The 20,596-nt window shown below is 40.9% G+C and overlaps 1 protein-coding gene and 1 pseudogene across 8 annotated transcripts in view; one reads left to right on the forward strand and one right to left on the reverse strand.

Moving 5' to 3' along the window:
- Nucleotides 1-993, reverse strand: part of BIRC6 (baculoviral IAP repeat containing 6) — a 199,318-nt gene extending 198,325 nt beyond the window's left edge. For all 8 annotated transcript variants that reach the window (XM_045827786.1, XM_045827785.1, XM_045827789.1 and 5 more), the window contains exon 1: nt 633-993. In XM_045827786.1, coding sequence (XP_045683742.1) covers nt 633-957 — 325 coding nt within the window. In that variant the 5' untranslated portion in view covers nt 958-993. The remainder of the gene's footprint in view (nt 1-632) is intronic.
- Nucleotides 994-8,146: 7,153 nt separating this feature from the next.
- LOC123812065 lies at nt 8,147-9,740 on the forward strand (annotated as a pseudogene).
- The last annotated feature ends 10,856 nt before the right edge of the window (nt 9,741-20,596 follow it).

A 20,596-nucleotide genomic window follows, 5' to 3' on the forward strand; every position in this document is an offset into this window, starting at 1 on the left:
CCCACCCTACCCCCACTACAGAGCACCCCGCCCCCACCCCATTCCCACTCCCACCCCCGGCTCGAAGACCGCCGTGATACTTCTCAGCACCTGCAGGTCCTAAGAACAGCCGGGGACCTACTTCTATCCTCAAGAGGAGAGAGCTTGGAGGCCGGCTCGAAGGCTTGCCTCCGGCCACCAGCCTCTCTCTTCCGGACTAACCCTTCGATCCTTTTCCTCTCTGATTTGGTTGAACGCAGTATCGACACTTTCCCCAGGACCTCCCCGGGGGCCTGGCCGCCTCCAGGGCTGAGATCCGAGGAATCCTCACCCATTCCACAGGATCAACCTATACCGGTAGCTCAAGGCCTGAAAGGCAACTCCCACCACTCCCCAACTTGCCAGTCTTTCCTTCCCAGCTGCAGCGCTGAAAAACCCAAATCCTACGGTCCCCCTCTATCAGCTTCCGGACTCGCCTTTACAGCCAGGCCTGAGCCCCCAGCCCTGCCCTCCCGCCACCCCGCTCCCGCTACGCCGCTTCCCCTGCTCCGGAGGCCGAGCCCTGGGGCTGGGCGGCTTCCTTCCCCGGCATCTCGCTGGCCCGGCTCCTTCCGCAGCGCGCCCGGCCCGCGCCCGGTGTGCCGCACACTCACCGCTGAGCGCCGAGGCCTGCAAAGTGGCCCCCGAGGTGCCGTCGATGACTTTGATAGTCCCGCGACTGGTGACGGCCAGGATAGCGTTGAGCGCCGGGTGGTAGGAGAGGCTGTGCAGCCCGTCGCTGTCGCAGCGCATGCAGCCGTCTCGCAGCACTAGCCACTCGGACACCCCGGCCGCTCCCGCCCCCGCCGCCGAGGAGCAGCCCGAGCCCGAGGCCGCCGCAGCCGCAGCCGCCATCTTCCGGCCTGCGCTCAGCACAATCACACTGGGAAGCGGCTCAGTGACAGTCCCGGGAGGTGCAACACCACCACCAGTCACCATCCGGGGCCAGGGGGCAAGCGGAGCGCGTTAGCCGGAAGTGAAGTCAGGCGCCGGCACGCACGCGGGACGTCCCGAGCGCTCCCAGAGGGGCCGAGCTGGGAGGAGGCTGGCTGAGGAGGGGGCGAAAAAGCGAGAGAGGCGAGGCGAGGCGACGCGGGGGCGGGGGCGGGGGCAGGGGCGGGGCCGGAGGCGGGCCAGTGGAGCATGCGCGGGAGGGGTCGCGCGTGCCTCGCGCTGCTGGTGTGTGCAGCTCAGATTCTTTCTCCCGGCCGGGCAGTGGCAGCTGCTTGGACTTCGCCCGCTCCGGGCCTCCAGGCCAGGAGAGGTTAGGCACTTGTGTATTTCTGCTGGGCAGGGATTCCGGCCCGAGAGGTGTAAAACGACCTGACTCCCCTTTGCTGCGGTTCCGACTGTGCTTAAACGTTTCCCAGCACTCCCAGTGCAACTTCTCGGTGGCCGGAAGGAGACCAAGGGTCCAGGCTAAGGCTCTAAAACAGTCAGAGAAACTTCTGGTCTGATTTTGGAGAAACCGAACGACCTCCCCAAACCCATGCCTATTACAACGCGCCTCCCACCCCGAATCATTTTGTTGAACAGAAGTGTCCGATATGAGGTGCTGGGAGCTTATAATTAAGTTTCCCTATCCACATTCCAAACAACTGCAGTTATGTGAATTGTTAATAGGTGTGCGTGGGTGTTGTGAGGACTCTAGTCAAGTAAATTTACTAATCCCCTTTGAAGAATAAGTGCATTTTTATTTTAATTTCGAAATAATTAGATTCACAGTTGCAAATATAGTACAGACCTCTGTGGTTTGCCTCCCCCCAAAACCCATAATCCCTATCTGTGAGAAAAGCATTGGACAGACTCATATCGGACACTCCATAAAATACTTAACCAGTATTCTTGAGGACAAACAGAGGTGAAACACAAGTTCCCTCAACACTTACTTATGACGTAATTTTACAAAAGCAGGGATTTCACATGGTGCGTGTTTGGTTCTACGTCATTTTATCACATGTAGATTATGCAATGCAATCAAGATACAGAACTATACTGTGGAATTGTTATATTATCTTGGAAAGCCTCATTCATTCCTGTTCCTTAAAACCTCATCAAAATGCTGTTTGAGAATTAGTAATCATTTGTAAAATGTGTAGAATAGCATTTGACATACAGTAGGTACTCAATAAAAGTTATGAACGTTAATTGCCTTCCCACATTCCTGCAGACTTCTTCAGGAAATGTTCGTGGATTATTCCAACTATATTTTAAGCTTATTAATTCACATACAAAGTTGTACTTATATAACCTATAAATTCATTTCATTTTGGAATGAATACGTAATTTTTATCTAATGTTGGGAGACAAATAAAAAGGAAAGTACCCAAGTATTAAAGTCAGAATGAACTCCCAATTTTTGAGTTACTATGGCTTCATTGATCTGTGAATTTAGGCAAATCATTTACACATTCTGAGAATGTTTCACCAAGTGTGAAGATGATAATTTTATCATTACTTGCCCTGCTTAGATTTCTTACGAGCAAATGTAAAAGTACATGAAAATTGTAGAAAAGACAAACAGTGAGGGAAAAGGCTTGTCCAATATCTCCCAGCTTTTGCGGAAAAGATAACAGCAAGCTACTTTGAATTTAGCCACTATGACCCAGAACCCGTACTCCTAACTTGATCCCCATGCTCAAAACTTCTGTGGCTTCAGATAAAGGAGTGCAAATAATCAAATCTAAATGTAACTAGGAAGTGTCCTTCTAAAACAGTTTTTTTTTTTTATTTCAGGACATATGCAGAAACTGTAAAAACTGCCACTTCAAAGTTTATTTTTCTCCCAAGACCTATTTGGGCCAAACTTTAATCTGGCCCCAGCCCATGTGGTTCAGTTGGTTGGGCGTGGTCCAGCAAACAGAAAGGTCAACGGTTCAGTTATCAGTCAGGGCACACACCTGGGTTGCAGGTTGGGTCCCCTGTGGGGGCACTTGCAGAAGGCAGCTAATCGGTGTTTCTCTCTCAATTTATAACTCCCTTCTCCCTTCCTTCCTCTCTCTCTAAAACCAAAAATAAAAACAAAACTTTTAAAAAATCATTAATCTGCCCTGGCTGGTGTAGCTCAGTGGATTGAGCACAGGCTTCGAACCAAGGGGTCGCCAGTTCGGTTCCCGGTTCCTGGCCCACATGCCTGGGTTGTGGGCCAGGCCTCCAGCGCAGAGTGCATAAGAGGCAACCACACATTGATGTTTCTCTCCCTCTCTCCTTCTCTTCCCCTGTCTAAAAATAAAAATAAATTTTAAATCTTTAAAAAAATCATTAATCTGAAAGGTTTTCCTTAACAGGCTTAAAGTGCAAATCAAGGCCCTCATCTTACTGACAGAGAAAACAAACCAGTAACCTGAACTCTAAATTTAATCTCAGTGTACTTTAATGTTATACTATATTGAGTATTTACTATACTATAAAGAACTGAGGCATATATTTGTTAGCCTGTGTTACTTTTTTTTTTGATTGGTGAAAATGTTTTTTTCTTTGCTCTATGTAAATTTAGACTGTGTTCACCTATCAGCCAGCAATTACCCAGAAGATGTTCTGAAATAAAACACTTCCACAACGAAATTGGGAAAAAACTTCCCACATATTTCTGCTCTTAGGAGATTTATAATACACATTAGCATATCAAAACCTCTGAGCCCTTCTCTGGTAAAAAAAAAATCCTATTTAATTCCTTTAACATTTCACAAACTCAGATGACTAAGGAAGCCTGCAAAACAAATGTTTCAAAGAGCCCTCTTTAGTGTAACTTGTTGCTTGTTTTTGTGAATACATACTTTTTTTTGTTTGAGTACTTGCTGAGACTTCAAAGGCTGAAGTTAAATGTTTCAGAACCCAGGTTAAGATTCCTTGACTTAAAGTGATCATAAAAATGAAACGGGGCAAAAAATGAAACGGGGCAAGACTGAGTGAAGGTTAACATCAACTACGTTGTTGATGTCTTTCTGCACACGGAGTTGAGAGCAAATTCTCCGAACATAGAAAATTAACTGATTTTCCTGGCCAGTCTATTCTGAAGTGATGGCCTTTTGAGAGTCTCCAGCCAAACCATCTTGGGCATAGGTGGTATTCACCTAAAGGAGGTACAAACTCCCACCGACTGTCTTTCTGGGAAGAGGAATTTGCTGGAATCGGAAATGTGGGTTCAGAAAGTAGGCCTGATTGATACAGAAAACACATCTGACAAACTCCAACATCCATTCAAGGAGAGAAGAAAAACTCTCGGCAAACTAAAAAGAAATTTCCTCAACTTGATAGAAAATATCTACAAAAAAACCCTACAACTAACAGCTTACTTATGGGTAAAAACTGGATGCTTTCCCTCTAAAATCAAGGACAAATAAGTCAAGGATGTCCATTATCAATACTCCTTTTCAGCACAGTACTGGAAGTTTTGGAACTTAATGGAAGTCACTGCAACAAAGCAAGAAAAAGAAATAATAAGCAGAGAGAGAGCAATTTCTCACCTCCACCTCTCTCTTTCCCTTGTGCAGACTGGTAGTGGAAAACCTGGTAGTGGAAAAACCTAGTAGTGGAAGAAGAGACTGAGACCTAAAAGGAACTAGCTGCCCCAAGTTTGCAGACGTTGATTGACAGAGGAGTAAGCGGGGGCACGGCTGAGAGAATGACTGTGTCGGGAGCTACAAGGGAGCAGAGAGACAGAGGCAAAACTGACTCTAGAGCTTACATAGAAAACACTATCCCTAAAGGTTCCCCAGTAAATGCTAGAGGGATTCTGAATCAGTGGCTGAGGTCATGCCATGGGAGCTAGAATCTGGGCACATTCATAACACACTCCAGTAAAACCTACCACACACACACACACACACACTTGAGCCATATACAAATATTGTATTAAAAACCTTTGATGTCAATGAAGGAATCTCTAAACTAATATGTGTGTGTGTGTGTGTGTGTGTGTGTGTGTGTGTGTGTGTGTGGAATCACCACCCTAATGTCCAAATTAATTACCCTCTCTTCTGAAGTTTCAGGCTGATTTGCTTTGTCACAAAGCAGAATCTGATGAAGTTCTAATGATTTCCAGTGGAAAGGCTGATTCCTAGGAACTCCTTCAATCTGGCCTGATATTGACAGCCAGTATGTATATCATTAAAATTCACTCTTGGGACAAAACAACAATGAAATAGCACTTAATAGTCTTTAGGATGGCTACTATCAAAAAAAAAATTTTTTTAAAGGAAAATAAATGTTAGCAAGGATGTGGAGAAATTGGAACCCTTGTGCACTGTTGCTGGGAATATATCGTGCAGCTGCTGTGGAAAACAGTATAGCAGTTCCTCAAAGAACTTTAAATAGAATCACCATATGATCCAGCAATTCCACTTCTGGGTGTAAACTGAAAAAGAAATAAAAGCAGAGTCTCAGAGATATTTGTACACCCATGGTGAGAGCCATATTATTCACAATAGCTAGAGTGTGGTAGGAACCCAAGTGTCTATCGAAAACAAATGAATAAATAAATAATAATGGAATATTATCCAGCCTTAAAGAGAAAGGGAATTCTGACTTATGCTACAGCATGGATGACCTTTGAGGATATTATGCTAAGTGAAATAAGCCAGTCTCAAAAAGACAAATACTGTATGATTCCATCTCCATGAGACCTTAGAGGAGTCAAATTCCTAGACAGACAGTAAAATGATGGTTGCCAGGAGCTGCAGAGACCAGAGAGTAGAGAGTTATTTTTTAAATAGGTGCTGAGTTTCATTTTTGCAAGCTGGAAACACTCTGTGGATGGATGATGGTGATGGTGACACAACATTATGAATGTATTTAATACAACTGAATTGTACACTTAAAAATGGTTAAGATAGTAAATTTTATGTTATGTGTATTTTATCATAATTTAAAAATTGGGAGGGGAAATGAAGGAAATTTTTTTGAGATGACTAATGGATTTCTGTTTATAAAATATCAAAATAGAATCATACAATTGGTAATGTTTATCTGTAAAACAACAATTAATAGCCTTCAATGATTATATTTAGTTGAATAGAGTAGGATTTGGGTGTCAGGAATTTCTTACTTGGACCTACCGTAGGCAAGCGAATTGTGAAGCAGTCAGATACATAATCATACAGCTGATTCTGTAATCATTAATGTAGATTAAATTAGTAGATTTTAAAATGATTTTGTATTTCTTATTACAGTCCATGCAAGTTATCAAAATACCTTGGCAATTCTGATCTCAGGGTGTATATACAAATGGTTTTTATAGTTCATGACCAAAATGAACACTACCCAATTGAGAGAAAGACCTTACATCCTCATATGACCTTACACGCCTGTATCCATTAGAAACATACACTATAATGCCCAGAACATAGAAGCTTCTAAACAATAAGGGAACGAAAACTCACATTATGGTCTTTCCCTACCATACTTGCTACACATATGACCATTAAAATTAAGAACAATAATAAATGCAACTATTTCCCAAAGATATTTTAGCAAATTTGGAAATCTCTTCCTCAGTTATTTTGTCCCTAAAAGAAGGTGTGGGAAAGATTCCAAAGAAAAGACTTTGTGCATGTGTTAGGGAGAAAATTCCGACATATGCAACAACATGGATGAACCCAAGAACATTATGCTGAGTGAAATAAGCCAGACACAGAGGACAAATACCATATGATTGACTTATATGAGGTACTTGAATAGTCAGATTCATAGAGACAGAAAGTAGAATGATGTGTGGAAGGGCTGGGGAGAAAAGAGAATGAGGAGTTATTGTTTAAAAGGTAGAGTTTCAGTTTTGCTAAATAAAAAGTATTCTGTGGATGTACTTAATGCCACTGAATTGTTCACTTACAAATGGTTAAGATGGTAGCCATTACACACCTATTAGAATGGCCAAAATAAAATAAAAAAAACTGACAATGCCAAGTGCTGGTGAGGATGCAAAATGATAGAGCCCCTTTGGAAGACAGTTCGGCAATTTCTTACAAAGCCAAATCTAGTTGCACTGTATGGCCCAGCAATCACACTCCTAGGCATTTACCCAATTATGTCCACACAAAACCTGTACACAAATATTTACAGCAGCTCTATTCAGAATTGCTAAAACCTGAAAGCAACTAACATGTCTTTTAATAAGGGATGGAAGAAACAAACTGTGGTACATATGTACAATAAATTATCGCTCAGTGATAAAAAGAAATACGCATATACCATCAAGCTGTGAAGGGCATGGAGGAACCCTAAATGCATATTGCTAAGTGAAAGAAAGAAGCCAAACTGAACAGACTCTATACTGTGTGATTCCAGCTATACAGCATTTGGAGAACTACAAACTACTATGGCATATGCAAAACTACAGAGACAGTAAAAAGATCAGTAGTTGCCAGCAGTTTATGGGAAAGAGGGAGGGATACATAGGTGGAGGACAGGACTTCTAGGGCAGTGAAACTATGTGTGATACTATAATGGTGAATACATGATATTACGCATTTGTCAAACCCCATTGAGTGTACTCATAAAGAGGGAAGGTTAATGTAAACTATGGACTTTAGTTAATAATAGAGTATCAGTGTTGGTTCATGTACTATAACAAATATGCCATACAAATGCAAGTCATTACCAACAGAGAAAACTATGCAGGGAAAGGGGTATGTGGGAATTGTCTGTACCATATGCTCAATTTTAAAATTAAAAATGCTCTAAACATTAAAGTCTATTAAAAGGGCAATTTTTTCACAATTTTTAAAAAGATTTTAAAGATTCACTGCCAGAATAAAGCAGGAACACAATCCACATTTGTTTCTCATCATTAAGAAGGGATTGGAGTCACCACCCCCACCCCCAGTTTTTCCAGATACAGCTTTGTTTCATATCAGAGGTAACCTGCTGTCCTGGAGGGAGGCCAGAGCTAGGGCTGTTACAGGATGTTTATATTACAGGAGGGAAATGCTGTCAGGGGGAACAATGGCATATTAACTCCAAATATTGCATCTAGTGCAAAAAATCAGACTTGTGAAGTTAATGCCTATTTAGGAAGTACTGTTTTTTAAAAATGGCTCTCCTTGATTGAAGTCATCGCCACCAGACTGCATTCCAGGAGACAGGCGTGGAAGGTCCAGTGAAAGTTCATCAGAATGGCAAAAGGAATTAAGACTATCCAGCAGAAATTCATGAGTATTTATCAACCTTTGAGGATTTCATTGGTGCTCTAGATGCTATAGGTGAGATGCTGAAGATCATGATGTTTGTTTACATTAGTGAGTTCTCGCAGAAGTTGGACCCACCTGAACAAACAAAACTAGATTCAGTTTCTGTTTACACATTAAATTCAGTATTTTAGGTTTATTTGGCAACTGAGGGAGTTAATCCTGAGGAACATCCAGTAAAGCAGGAACTGGAAAGAATCTGAGTATGCGTAAACAGAGTCAAGGAATAACAGACAAAGAAAAGGCTGGCTCAAAACTACAAAAACAAATAATCCAAAATTTAAAAGGGGCAAAAGACCTGAATAGGCACTTCTCCAAAGAGGACATACAGATGGCCTATGGACCTATGATAAGATGCTCAATGTCACTAATCATCAGCGAAATGGAAAATAAAGCTACACTGAGATGTCACCTCACACCAGTCAGAATGACTACCATCAGTGAATCAACAAACAAGTGTTGGAGAGGTTGTGGAGAAAAGAGAACCCTTGTGCACTGTTGGTGGAAATGTAGACTAGTGCAACCACTGTGGAACACAGTATAGAATTTCCTCAGAAAATTAAAAATGGAACTGCCTTAAGACCCAGTGATTCCGCTTCTGGTAACATATCCAAAGAAACCCAAAACACTAATTCAAAAGAATATTCAAGGGTGGGCAAAAGTAGATTTATAGTTGCGAGTATGCAAAACATAGGCTTTATGCTTGCATTATTATTTATTAATTATTGTATTACTTATTTGTATTGCAACTGTAAACCTACACTGCCTACACTGTACACACCCCTATGGTCCTTGCTGCACTATTTACAACAGCCAAGATTTGAAAGCAGCACAAGTGCCCATCAGTAAATGAGTGAATAAAACAGCTGTAGTACATTTACACAATACTCTGTGGCCATAGAAAAAGAAAACAATTTTAACTTTTGTGACAGCATGCATGGACCCGGAGAGTATTATGCTAAGTGAAATAAGCCAGTCAGAGTAAGACAAATATACACCACATAATTTCACTTATATGTGGAATCTAATTAACAAAACAAACAAAATAGAAACAGACTCATAGAGACAGAGAATGGATTGACAGCTGTCAGAGGGGAGGGGCTGTGGGGGCTAGGTGGAATAAGTGAAGGGATTAAGCCTCCCCCCCACAAAAAAAAACTCATAAACACAGACAAGAGAATGGTGACTACCATAGGGAAAGGGAGTGTGGGGCAGAAGAGGGTAAAGGGGGGAATCACTGATGGTGACAGATGGAGGCCCGACTTCGGGGGCTACACACACAGTGCAATATGCAGATGATGTGTTATAGAATTGTATACTTGAAATCTATATATTATAATTTGTTAACCAATGTATTCAACTCATTCAAATTCAACCCAACAAATTCAACTCAAATAATAAATAAATAAATGTAAAACAGAAAAAGGTTAGCAAGCTGAACAGAGAGGTGTAGCTTCAAAATTTGTAAAAAATGCCTTTTGCGAACCAAAATGTAAAATTTCATCCAACATTGCCAATAAAGGAAAAAGTAAAAATTAATCTTTTGGTGTTGACGTATACATGTTCAAAAAATACACCATTTTTATTATTTTACACAAAGTAGATGATGATTATGTGGCAATACAAGTTTTAAATACATTCTTTATTGAATTCATATATAAAATTTACATTTAAATTTATAATGCCAAATACATTTTTCCCAGATTTAAGTCAGCTTTATTAATTTTCCTATAGAACACTGTGAAGGTTATTTTTTTTTCTTTTTATTAATCATTGTTCATATACAGTTTTCTCCTTTTTACTCCCAATCCAGTTCCCCCTCCCACCCAAGGGTTATTTTTATTTGTAGTTTACCATCTCTTTTGACAGAACTCATATTTCCTTATATAGGTTAATCTTGCAAGTATTATTTTATAGGCAACTAGGAAATTTAAGTTAATGGTTTTTGTAAAAGGTTGCCTATTTAAAATGAATAATGACTTTATGAAGTATGATATCTGAAGGCTGAAGTATAAATACATCTTTTTTCCTATATACAAGAAAAATGAAATTACTTAAATGTCCATTTTTCCTTTCTGTGTAGTTACTTCATCATGTTTCCATGATTTTGGAAATTGTTTTGATATTTGAAGTGTGAATTTAAGACTTTAAAGTTATGTTTTAATTCTTGGCACTTTGCTTCTATGTACCATTTAAAGTAAAAAAATATCTTTACTACAATAATTTTAGATAGGAAATGAGGTTGTATATTAATGGCTGAATTTTGGCGTAATGTCTGTATCCTATTAAAAAAGGATGCAAATGTTATGGAGAGAAAAACATTAAGTCTCTGTAGTAATTTGCATAAACGTACTAAGTTTGTAGGAGGTTTTTTCCTACTTCACAAACTGGAGTTAATCATCTTCAAATGTGGCAATGTTTCTCAATTTCTTTCTTTTACATACTTTTACTGTTTTTTTTTACTTCTGCTATTCTCATGATTTTCTAGCTTTTTCTATGGAAAGGGTATAATACTGTATAATACCCTGTAATACTGTATAATACCTATAATACCCTGTATAATACCCTATAATATACTGTATAAAATGAGAAATCAAACAGATGAACTCATATGTATGATGCAGTATTTGGGAAAATATACTGATGTGCAATTTACTTTGAAATGCATCCCAAAAAAGGGATGGATGGATGGATGCATGCATGTATGGGTAGATGAGTGAATGCATGTGTGGATGGATGGATGGATGGATGGCTGAAAGAATAAATCCAAGTGGGCCACTGTATGATAAAGCAGGTATCATAAAATGGTAATGCTGGAATCTAAGTGGTCAGGATACCAATGTTTACTATGAAGCCTCTCAACTTTTGAGTGTGAATTTTTCATAATAAAATGTTTTTTAAAAGTACATACCAGAATGAAAATATAAAATTTAACACTTATAATCTCCCTCCACCTCTTTCCAAAAGAATTCTTTTCGAGTGCAGCTTTGTCACTAGTGACTATGAGCAAGCTGCTAAATCTTCCTAACTCAGTCACTTCCTGTGTTAAATTATGAAACTGGACAAAATCAGCAGTTTCCAAATGTCATTTTATGTGTTGGTGGCATCAGAGTCATTTTGCAGCCTCACTCTAGACCTATAAAATTAGAATCTCACGGAATCTCTGTTCTTACACATGTACCCTGTGGGGTTTGATACCAGAGAGGGTTGGAAACTCTTTGACTACAATCTTCCCATTCTGGAATGAGTGCCTATTTATATAGACCTCTTCCTGGGAACACAAGTTCTTGAATTTTTTAAGGCTTAGGAATCTTGTTAAAATATAGATTCTGGGGGCAAGGGTCTTAGATTCTCCATTTAAAAGTTCCCAGCTCTGAGGCCAATATGCCTACACCATATTTCAAGAAGCAAAGAGCTAGAAGATTGGAAGCAAAGGTAAGAACAACTCACTATACTTACCTGGGCTCAGCTCTCCTTCATGGCCAAACCATACTCACAGGAAGGAAAGCATATTAAACATCTTCCATTTCTGAATTTGATATAAAATAATCATAAGGAAAACCTAGTGCCTTTTTCATATGAGCAGCCATTATTTATGGAGAAAAGCTCAATGTGGCATTTAATTGAAAGGGTGCATGATCCACTTACCTTTGACACTTTCAGGCAATCATAACAAAGTTCACCAGGCTGTTCTGGACTAAAGAGAGACACCTTCAGAAGCTATAAATATGACAAGGCTAAGGACATACTGAAGCCTGAGATTAAAGAAAAAAGACTAAGAAAAAAATTATTTTTAAAAGCAAACAAACAATGACAACTCAATGGATGTTCACTGACATACCTGAGGATTTCATTTGCTTTCCTCATTGCTTTCATATGCTATCGGACTCACCTTTCCAGTAAGAATTTTGCAAATATTTAATAAGAATTAATTATGCTTCAATCACTGTGTTAAATATTTATTAAGCACCAGCTATATACTTGGCACTAGAGGCAGAGAAAACAATGACAGAAACAACAGAACAATGAGACAGAATGGATCTCTGTCCCTCAGGGTTTGCAGTCACATGAGTGAACAGACATTAACCAAATCGTCATCGTAACAAATGTGAGATTGCAAATGAGACAGGCGTATAAAGGAAAAATTTACAGTGCTAGGAAAAACTACCAGGGGAAACTGTTTTAGACTCAAGAAGTCAAGTCGGGATTTCCAAAGTGAGTGCCAGTGAAGCTGATATCTAATACCTGGAAAGGGAATATCGGTGGAAGAGGAAAGTAGTTAGAGTACTTGGGGAAGAGTATCCTGGGTGTTTGGCTTTTTCCAGCTGATGCAGCTGGACTTGACTAGGCCATGGGAAGAAAGTCCAAGCCAAGGATTAGGAGGAGGGCAGGGGGTTATCTTATGTAGGGACTGGTCAGTGTAAGGCTAAGAATTTAGACTTTGTATTAAGTGCAAAGGAAAGCCACTTAACAATGGAGTGACAAGATCTGATTTGCTTTTAACAAGACCATTCTGGCTGCTGTGTGAAGAATAAATTTAAAGGCAAAAAGCAGGGTCAGTCTAGGGAATGGCAACTCACCTAGGATGCAAAATTTAAAGAGCTGCCCAAAGCTTGGTCACCCAGATAGATAATATTTTAAAGCAATAGTTTTTCCATTTTTTAAATTTTATTGTAGTTCAAGTACAGTTTTCTGCCTTTTTCCCCCACCTCTTCTCCCTACCCAAGCCTTCCCCACCTCCCTACTATGTGTAAATTCTTTAAACTGAAAAGCAGTTTATTTCATGTCCATTACCTTAAAATAAAATTATTGATTATAATTTAAATCTTTTCTTTACTTAGCTACAATGAGTGCTTCCACATGCTTAAATTGAGTTAGTCTATGTTATTGGAAAATACTGTTAAAGATGATTTGACAGAATCCATCAAACACTTGATCTCTATAAAAACTGGCAAATTTTATGCTGCAAAATACATACTATATTTCTCCATTTTATTGGGATTATTAGTCCACCATATGGAGAACTAATGGTTGCCCTAAGTTATAGAATTCATAATATGCCTGCCTTAAAAGGCATATTGGTGCTCTTCTTGCATGGGATCTAAGAAGGAAGTTAGAAAACAAGTACAAGAAATTCACATGGGTGTACATCACTTATTTTTTGTTCAGAAAGGAGAATCAAGGACATGAACTCAGTCAGAAAACAAGGAATCCCTGTGGAAATACATTGATGTATGTCAGCAAAACCAGGGCAAAAACCAAGAAAGATGAAGCCATGGGGTCCGAGAACACAGCCACCGACCAAAGCCCAGGAGAGAGGACTGCCAGGACGCGGCAGAGCAGGAGCAAGCTTTCCCCGTAAGACAAAAGTCAGTGGGCTCCGCAGAGCGTGTACTAAGCAATGAGAACAAAATGCATTTCATGTCATAGAGGGATAAAGGAGGCACGTATTTCTTCTGTTCAGTAGGGAAGAAGGCAATTGGAATTTGTAAGAATAAAAGTCACAACAAAGCCACGGTCCAGATAGGAAGCAAACTGAAATAGGTCTTGATTTGGAACAACTGACGGAATTTGAGGAAAGCGGCGTTCTCTCAGAGGGGTCAACAGGTAGCCCGTGAAAGAGGAAATGCTGTTGCCCTTGCGCAGCAGCAGTCCCTGCACTAATATTTACATAGTGATAAAGTGCCGGTGTTACTTAATGCCGTTCAAAGTTCAGAATCAGTTACAGACAAAACATTGAATATTTATAGCGACAGAACAGAGTGTAGCTGTCACTAACCTCAACGTCATAAAACGCAAAGGCAGAAAGCAAAAGTGAAGCTGGAAAAGTAAAGGAGATGGGAAGGCGGGTGTGATCATGGTTCCATCATACATTGGGGAGACAAGAGGTGCTATAAGGAAGCGGATGGACAAGAAACAGGAGTATACCTTATTTTAAGTTATGAAGACTTCCAATAGAATAACCAAAGACACTAGAACTACCAAAAATGGGTAGGAGGAAGAATAGCTTAAGCGGTTAAGTCCCTGCATTTTAAAGGTGGAATATTATTCCAGGTAATAAACATGACTATCTCGTAAACAAAAACAAAATGAGCTACCCCCGAGAAGCAGAACTGGGATGAGGAACAAAGAAGGCATGGCATTTGGGCTGTGATATGTCAGTACAAGTTCTCTGGGTTGGCAGTTTTTCTTTACCAAGCATTAATTTAATGCTTTAAAGATATTTTAATTTATTTATCTTTAGAGAGAGGGGAAGGGAGGAAGAAAGGCAAGGAGAGAAACATTGATGTGTGAGAAATACATTGATTGGTTGTCTCTCACACGCCCCAACTGGGGACCTGGCCAGCCCAGGCTTGTGCACTGAGTGGGCACAAGTCAGTCTTTCAGTTTACAGGCCAGCACTCAATCCACTGAGCCACACCAGCCAGGGCATTAATTTTTTAAATTATATGTCATTGATTATGCTATTACAGTTGTCTCAATATTACTCACTTTGCTCCCTCCACCCAGCATCCCCTACTCCCTCAGGCAATTCCCACACCATTGTTCATTGTTCATGTCCATGAGCCCTGCATAAAGTTCTTTGGCTACTCCATTTCCTATATTGTACTTTACATCCCCAGGGCTATTCTGTAACTACACATTTGTACTTCTTAATCCCCTCACCTCCTCGCCCATCCTTCCATATGGCAACCCTCAAAATGTTCTTCATACCTATGATTCTGTCTCTGTTTTTCTTGTTTGCTTAGTTTTTTTTTAGCTTCATTTGTTGATAGATTAGTATTTACTGCCATTTTATCATTCATAGTTTTGATCATCTTCTTTATCTTAAATAAGTTCCTGAAGTAAGTTCTGGTCTGGTTTTAGTGCATATATAAATAAAGGTAAAACCACATAACCACTCATAGAATGAGAGCAGCTCAAATTTTTGATTAAACAAATACAAATTGAGTGTATATTATGTATAGGCACTGGACTAGCTGATAAAAATTCTTTATCAAGACAGGACTAAAAGCATTAGCCCATCCCTAGCAACACTTTAACTGCTTAAAATTTTAGAAAATGTTTTTGTTTAGTGCAGAATTTCTTAACATTGACACTATTGACATTCTGGACTAGATCATTCTTTTGTGGGCGTCTGCCTGTGCATTCTAGAATATTTAGCAGCATCCCTGGTTTCTATCACGAGATACCAGTAACATACCCTCCCCTCCCCCCGATCCCAGTAGCAGCAACCAAATATGTCTCCATACTTAGCAAAATATACCCTGGGGGTAATATTGTCTCTGGTTAAGAATCATTTTAAAATAAGAATCTTATTTTTAAAGAACTAAAATTTAGTTTTGGAGATAGTACTACTACTTTGCCAACCTTGCCTATTTCTCATGTGATGAATTTGTCTTGCACACAGCTGAACATTCAGACTTGAGAAATATAAACAACACTGCATTCCGATTCTTAGAAAAGATCATTGGGGTCTTGAGCACTGCAGTTGAGTGGCATTTCCAACTAACTCATAAATAGCAGAACAAATCTGACTCAGTATTTTTAGCTGAGGGAGGTCTATCTTAAACCATGCATGGCTGATAAAAATGTGCTTTTAGGATTTCTCCCGAGTGAACCAGATGGTCTGCTTATGATCTGCCCACAAAATCTTTCCCTTCTTTTCAAATAAAAAGCTATATTTTTTACTTTCTGCTTCCAAGTTAAAAAAAAAAAATCCAGGCCACATTAGACACTAAGTAAACTATCACTAGTCCTGGGGTCCCTGAGCTTTGGGTAACCTAAGGATATTGTCACTTTACCTTCACAGTCTTCAACCTCATGCCCCCTAGGCTTTGTGTATGTCCTTACAGTAATAACAAACACACATGTACTGCTTATTAGGTGTCAGGTACCATTCTAAGCTCTTTTACATATGTTTACATTCAAAATTTTTTTCCACTTGACACCTAACAGACACGTATCTAACAGATACAATTTGATGGATTTGCACATATGTGCACACCCATGAAATCACCACAACAAATGCATTCTTTGGCAAAACACCACAGAAGGGAGGCTGAGTTATTGCCTGTGCTTCAGGAGGCGTGTGATACTAGTTTGTCCCATTTTTAGTGATACTATTTTTGACATGGTTTAATGTGGTGTCTGCCAGGTTTTTCCACTGTCAAGTTATTAGTTTGCCCTTTGTACTTAATAGGTATCTTGTTATTAATATTCCTCAAACTTTCACTAGTTTCAGCATCCGTAATTATTTCTCAAATGGTTGCCAAATGATTTTCTAAATTCCATCATTTCTTTCTACTTTTAGAATGTTCTTTATCTCTCTGTCTCTTCCCCTCTCCCCTTCTCTCATTGCAGTCCTGTTTGTAACTCAATACATCACATCTCTTTACTTTCATCATTTATTTTGAGGTTCACATCGCCACAGATTTGGTCAATGTGAGGTCTTTCATATAAGCTTCTGTGACCTTGACACAAAAAGATGTTCCAGGCTCACCTTATATTTGCCCCAGTCCTAGAATCAACCACTTCTTCTAGAAACCTCAGTTCTTTTTAATGACAAATGGGGTTTAGAAGCCAACATCTGAAGCTCCATGAATTCATTACTACTGAGCTCGATGAACAGAACCTACATACGTGTATTCACATACACCATGAATGAAAAAGGGGCCACACACTAAATCCAACACACTCAGGGGAGGCCTGCAAGATGGCCTTACAAACTCAGAGACAGAAAGTAACCACATAGGAAAGGACTTCCAGCCAAGATGGAATCATAGGTAGACACATTGTGCCTTCTTGCACAACCAAAATAAGATCAGCAACAATTTAGAAACAGGATAAAAACCAGATCTGACAGAAAATTGAACTGTATGGAAGTTGGACAACCAAGGAGTTAAAATATACACATTCATCCAGACCAGTAGGAGGGGTGAAGTTGGGCAGCTGGGTGGAGAGGGGTCGAGGCACAAAAAGCAGTGGCCCTAGATGCTTAACGCATCCCCAGTACATAAGGCATCCCCAGCGCAAGACTGCAGTGGGAGGACCCTGGGTGCACAGGCAGCTGGCAGACCTAGAGAGGTGGCAACTGTGAAGCGAGGCACTGCGCACAAGGCATTCAGCTGTCTGGGCCACATTCTCGTGCAGATGAACCAGGCGAAATTGGGCAGTGAGACAGACCGAGCAACCCAAGGTCCCAGAGCCGGGAAATAGAACCTCGGGACACTGATTGGAAACACCTGTGGGGGTTGAGGCACAGGGAGAGACTCCCAGCCTCACAGGAGAGTGCATTGGAGAGACCCACACGGTCCTAGAATGCACACAAGCCCACTCACCCAGGAATTAGCACCAGAAAGGCCCAGTTAGCTTGAAGAAAGTGGCGGAAGGGACTGAAATCAGTGAGAGGAGAAAGCATCATTGTTCCCTCTCAGACCCCACCCCCCCAACATCACAACCCAGCGACTGGGTTGCGTCGCCCTGAAGAACACCTGAGGCTCCACCCCCTCATACAAAATAGGCAAGACCAGACCCGCCTCCCCAAAATGGCTGAAACGGAAGTACAAATCAAAACCTCAGAGCCAATACTTTTAAGCAACCAAGAGATAGCCAACCTATCAGATGCACAGTTCAAAGCACTAGTGATGAGGATACTCACAAAATTGGTTGAATTTGTTCGCAAATTAGATGAAAAAAATGAAGGCTGCGATAATAGAAAGAAGGAAAATGCACAGGGAACCAATAGTGATGGGAAGGAAACTGGGACCCAGAACAATAGAGTGGACCAGAAAGAAGAAAAAAACTACCAAAGAGAAAAGAAAGGAGAAATAAGAATTCAAAAAAAAAATGAGGAACTTAGGAACCTCTAGGACATCTTTAAACATTCCAACATAGAGTTATAGGGGTACCAGAAGGAGAAGAGGAAGAGCAACAAGTAGAAAAGTTATCTGAACAAATAATAAAGGAGAACTTCCCCAAGCTGGGAAAGAAATAGACGTCCAGGAAGTTCAGGAAACTTAGAGAGTCCCAAAGAAGTTGGACCCAAGGAGGAACATGCCAAGGCACATTATCATTACATTAGCCAAGGTAAAAAGAAGGAGAGAATCCTAGAAGCAGCAAGAAATAAGGAGACAGTAACCTACGAGGGAGTTCCCATCAGACTGTCAGCTGATTTCTCAGAAGAGACCTTACAGTCAAGAAGGGGCTATTCCAAGAAGAAGTATTCCAAGTCATGAAAGGCAAGGACCTACATCCAGCAAAGCTTTCATTTAGAATGGAAGGGCAGATAAAGTGCTTCTCAGACAAGGTGAAGTTAAAGGAGTTCATCATCACCAACCCCTTATTTTATGAAATGTTAAAGGGACTTATCTAAGAAAAAGAAGATAAAAAACATGTATAGTGAAATGACAGCAAACTTACAATTATGAACAACCACACCTAAAACAAAACCAAAAACAAACTAAGCAACTAGAATAGAACAGAACTGCAGACATGGAGATCACATGGAGGGTTAGCAACAGGGGAGTGGGAGGAGGAGAGAGGGGGAAAAGGTACAGAGAATAAGTAGCACAGATGCTAGGTAGAAAATAGACAGGGGGAGACCAAGAATAGTATGGGAAATGTAGAAGCTAAAGAACTTATGACACATGGACATGAACTAAAGGGGGGGAATGTGGGTGGGGGAGGGTGTGCAGGGTGGAGGGGGATGGAGGGAGTAATGGGACAGCTGTAATAGCATAATCAATAAAATATTTTAAAAAATAAGAAAATAGACTTCCGGCCAAGATGGAGGCATAGGTGGATGCACCGTACCTCCACGCACAACCAAGATTAGAACAACAATTTAGAGACAGAATAACACCCAGAACTGACAGAGAATTTATCTGAATGGAAGTCTGACAGCCAAGAAGTTGAAGTAGACCCGTTCATCCAGACAGGTAGGAGGGGCGGAGAGGAGCAGCCGGGCATGGGGCGCGGGCTCAGTGCACGGAGAACAGGGAGAACTGGGCACATAAGGCAACCAGGAGCACGTGGGGCACCTGGGGTGCACAAGATCGCAGTGGGTGGACCCTGAGTACTCGAGTGGCAGCTGGCGGACCCAGTGAGGCAGCGATTGTGGACCAGGGCAGAGCTCACAACCCAGGATCCCAGGGAAGGGACTGGGGTCCCAGCAGAATGGAACAACTGCCATTGTTCCCTCCTGCCCCCGCCCCCGCCCCCACATACAACGTCACAATCTAGCGACTGGGGTGCCAGGCCGCTGGAGAACACCTAAGGCTCCGCCCCTCACTGTAACAGGAGCGACCAGACGCAAAAAAAAAAAGAGAGAGAGAGAGAGAGACAGAGACAGAGACAGAGAGAGACATGTCTCAAACAGAAGAACAGATCAATGCCCCAGGACTCATCATTTTAAGCAACCGAGAGATAGCCAATCTATCAGATGCACAGTTCAAAGCACTGGTGATCTGGAAGCTCACAGAATTGGTTGATTTTGGGCACAAAGTAGATGAAAGAATGCAGGTTACCATAAAAGAGATGAAGGAAGATGCACAGAGAGCCAGTAGGGATGGGAAGGAAACTGGGACTCAAAAAACAATAGAGTGGACCAGAAGGAAGGAAAAAAACAAACAAACAGGAAAGAATGGAGAAATAAGAATTCAAAAAAATGAGGAGAAGCTTAGGAACCTCCAGGATGTCTTTAAATATCCCAACATCCAAATTATAGGGGTACCAGAAGGGGAAGAGGAAAAGCAACAGATTGAACACGTATTTGAACAAATAATAAAGGAGAACTTCCCCATTCTGGCAAAGGAAATAGACTTCCAGGAAATCCACGAAGCTCAGAGAGCCCCAAAGAAGTTGGACCCAAGAAGAAACATACCAAGGCACATCATAATTACACTGGCCAAGGTAAAAATGAAGGAGAGAATCCTAGAAGCAGCAAGTGATAAGGGGACAGTAACCTACAAAGGAGTTCCCATCAGACTGTCAGCTGATTTCTCAAAAGACACCTTACAGGCAAGAAGGGGCTGGAAAGAAGTATTCCAAGTCATGAAAGACAAGGACCTACATCCCAGATTACTCTATCCAGCAAAGCTCTCATTTAGAATGGAAGGGTAGATAAAGTGCTTCTCAGATAAGGTCAAGTTAAAGGAGTTCATCACTACCAAGCCCTTATTTTATGAAATGTTAAAAGGACTTATCTAAGAAAAGAAGATAAAGAAAAAACATGTATAGTAAAAGGATAGCAAACTCACAATTATGAACAACCACACCTAAAGCAAAACCAAAAGAAACTAAGCAAACAACTAGAACAGGAACAGAACCACAGAAATGGAGATCACATGGAGGGTTAGCAACAGGGGGAGTGGGAGGAGGAGAGAGGGGGAAAA

This window comes from Phyllostomus hastatus, unplaced genomic scaffold, assembly GCF_019186645.2.
Source record: "Phyllostomus hastatus isolate PE091 unplaced genomic scaffold, TTU_PhHast_1.1 phas_scaffold_78, whole genome shotgun sequence".
NCBI lineage: Eukaryota > Metazoa > Chordata > Mammalia > Chiroptera > Phyllostomidae > Phyllostomus > Phyllostomus hastatus.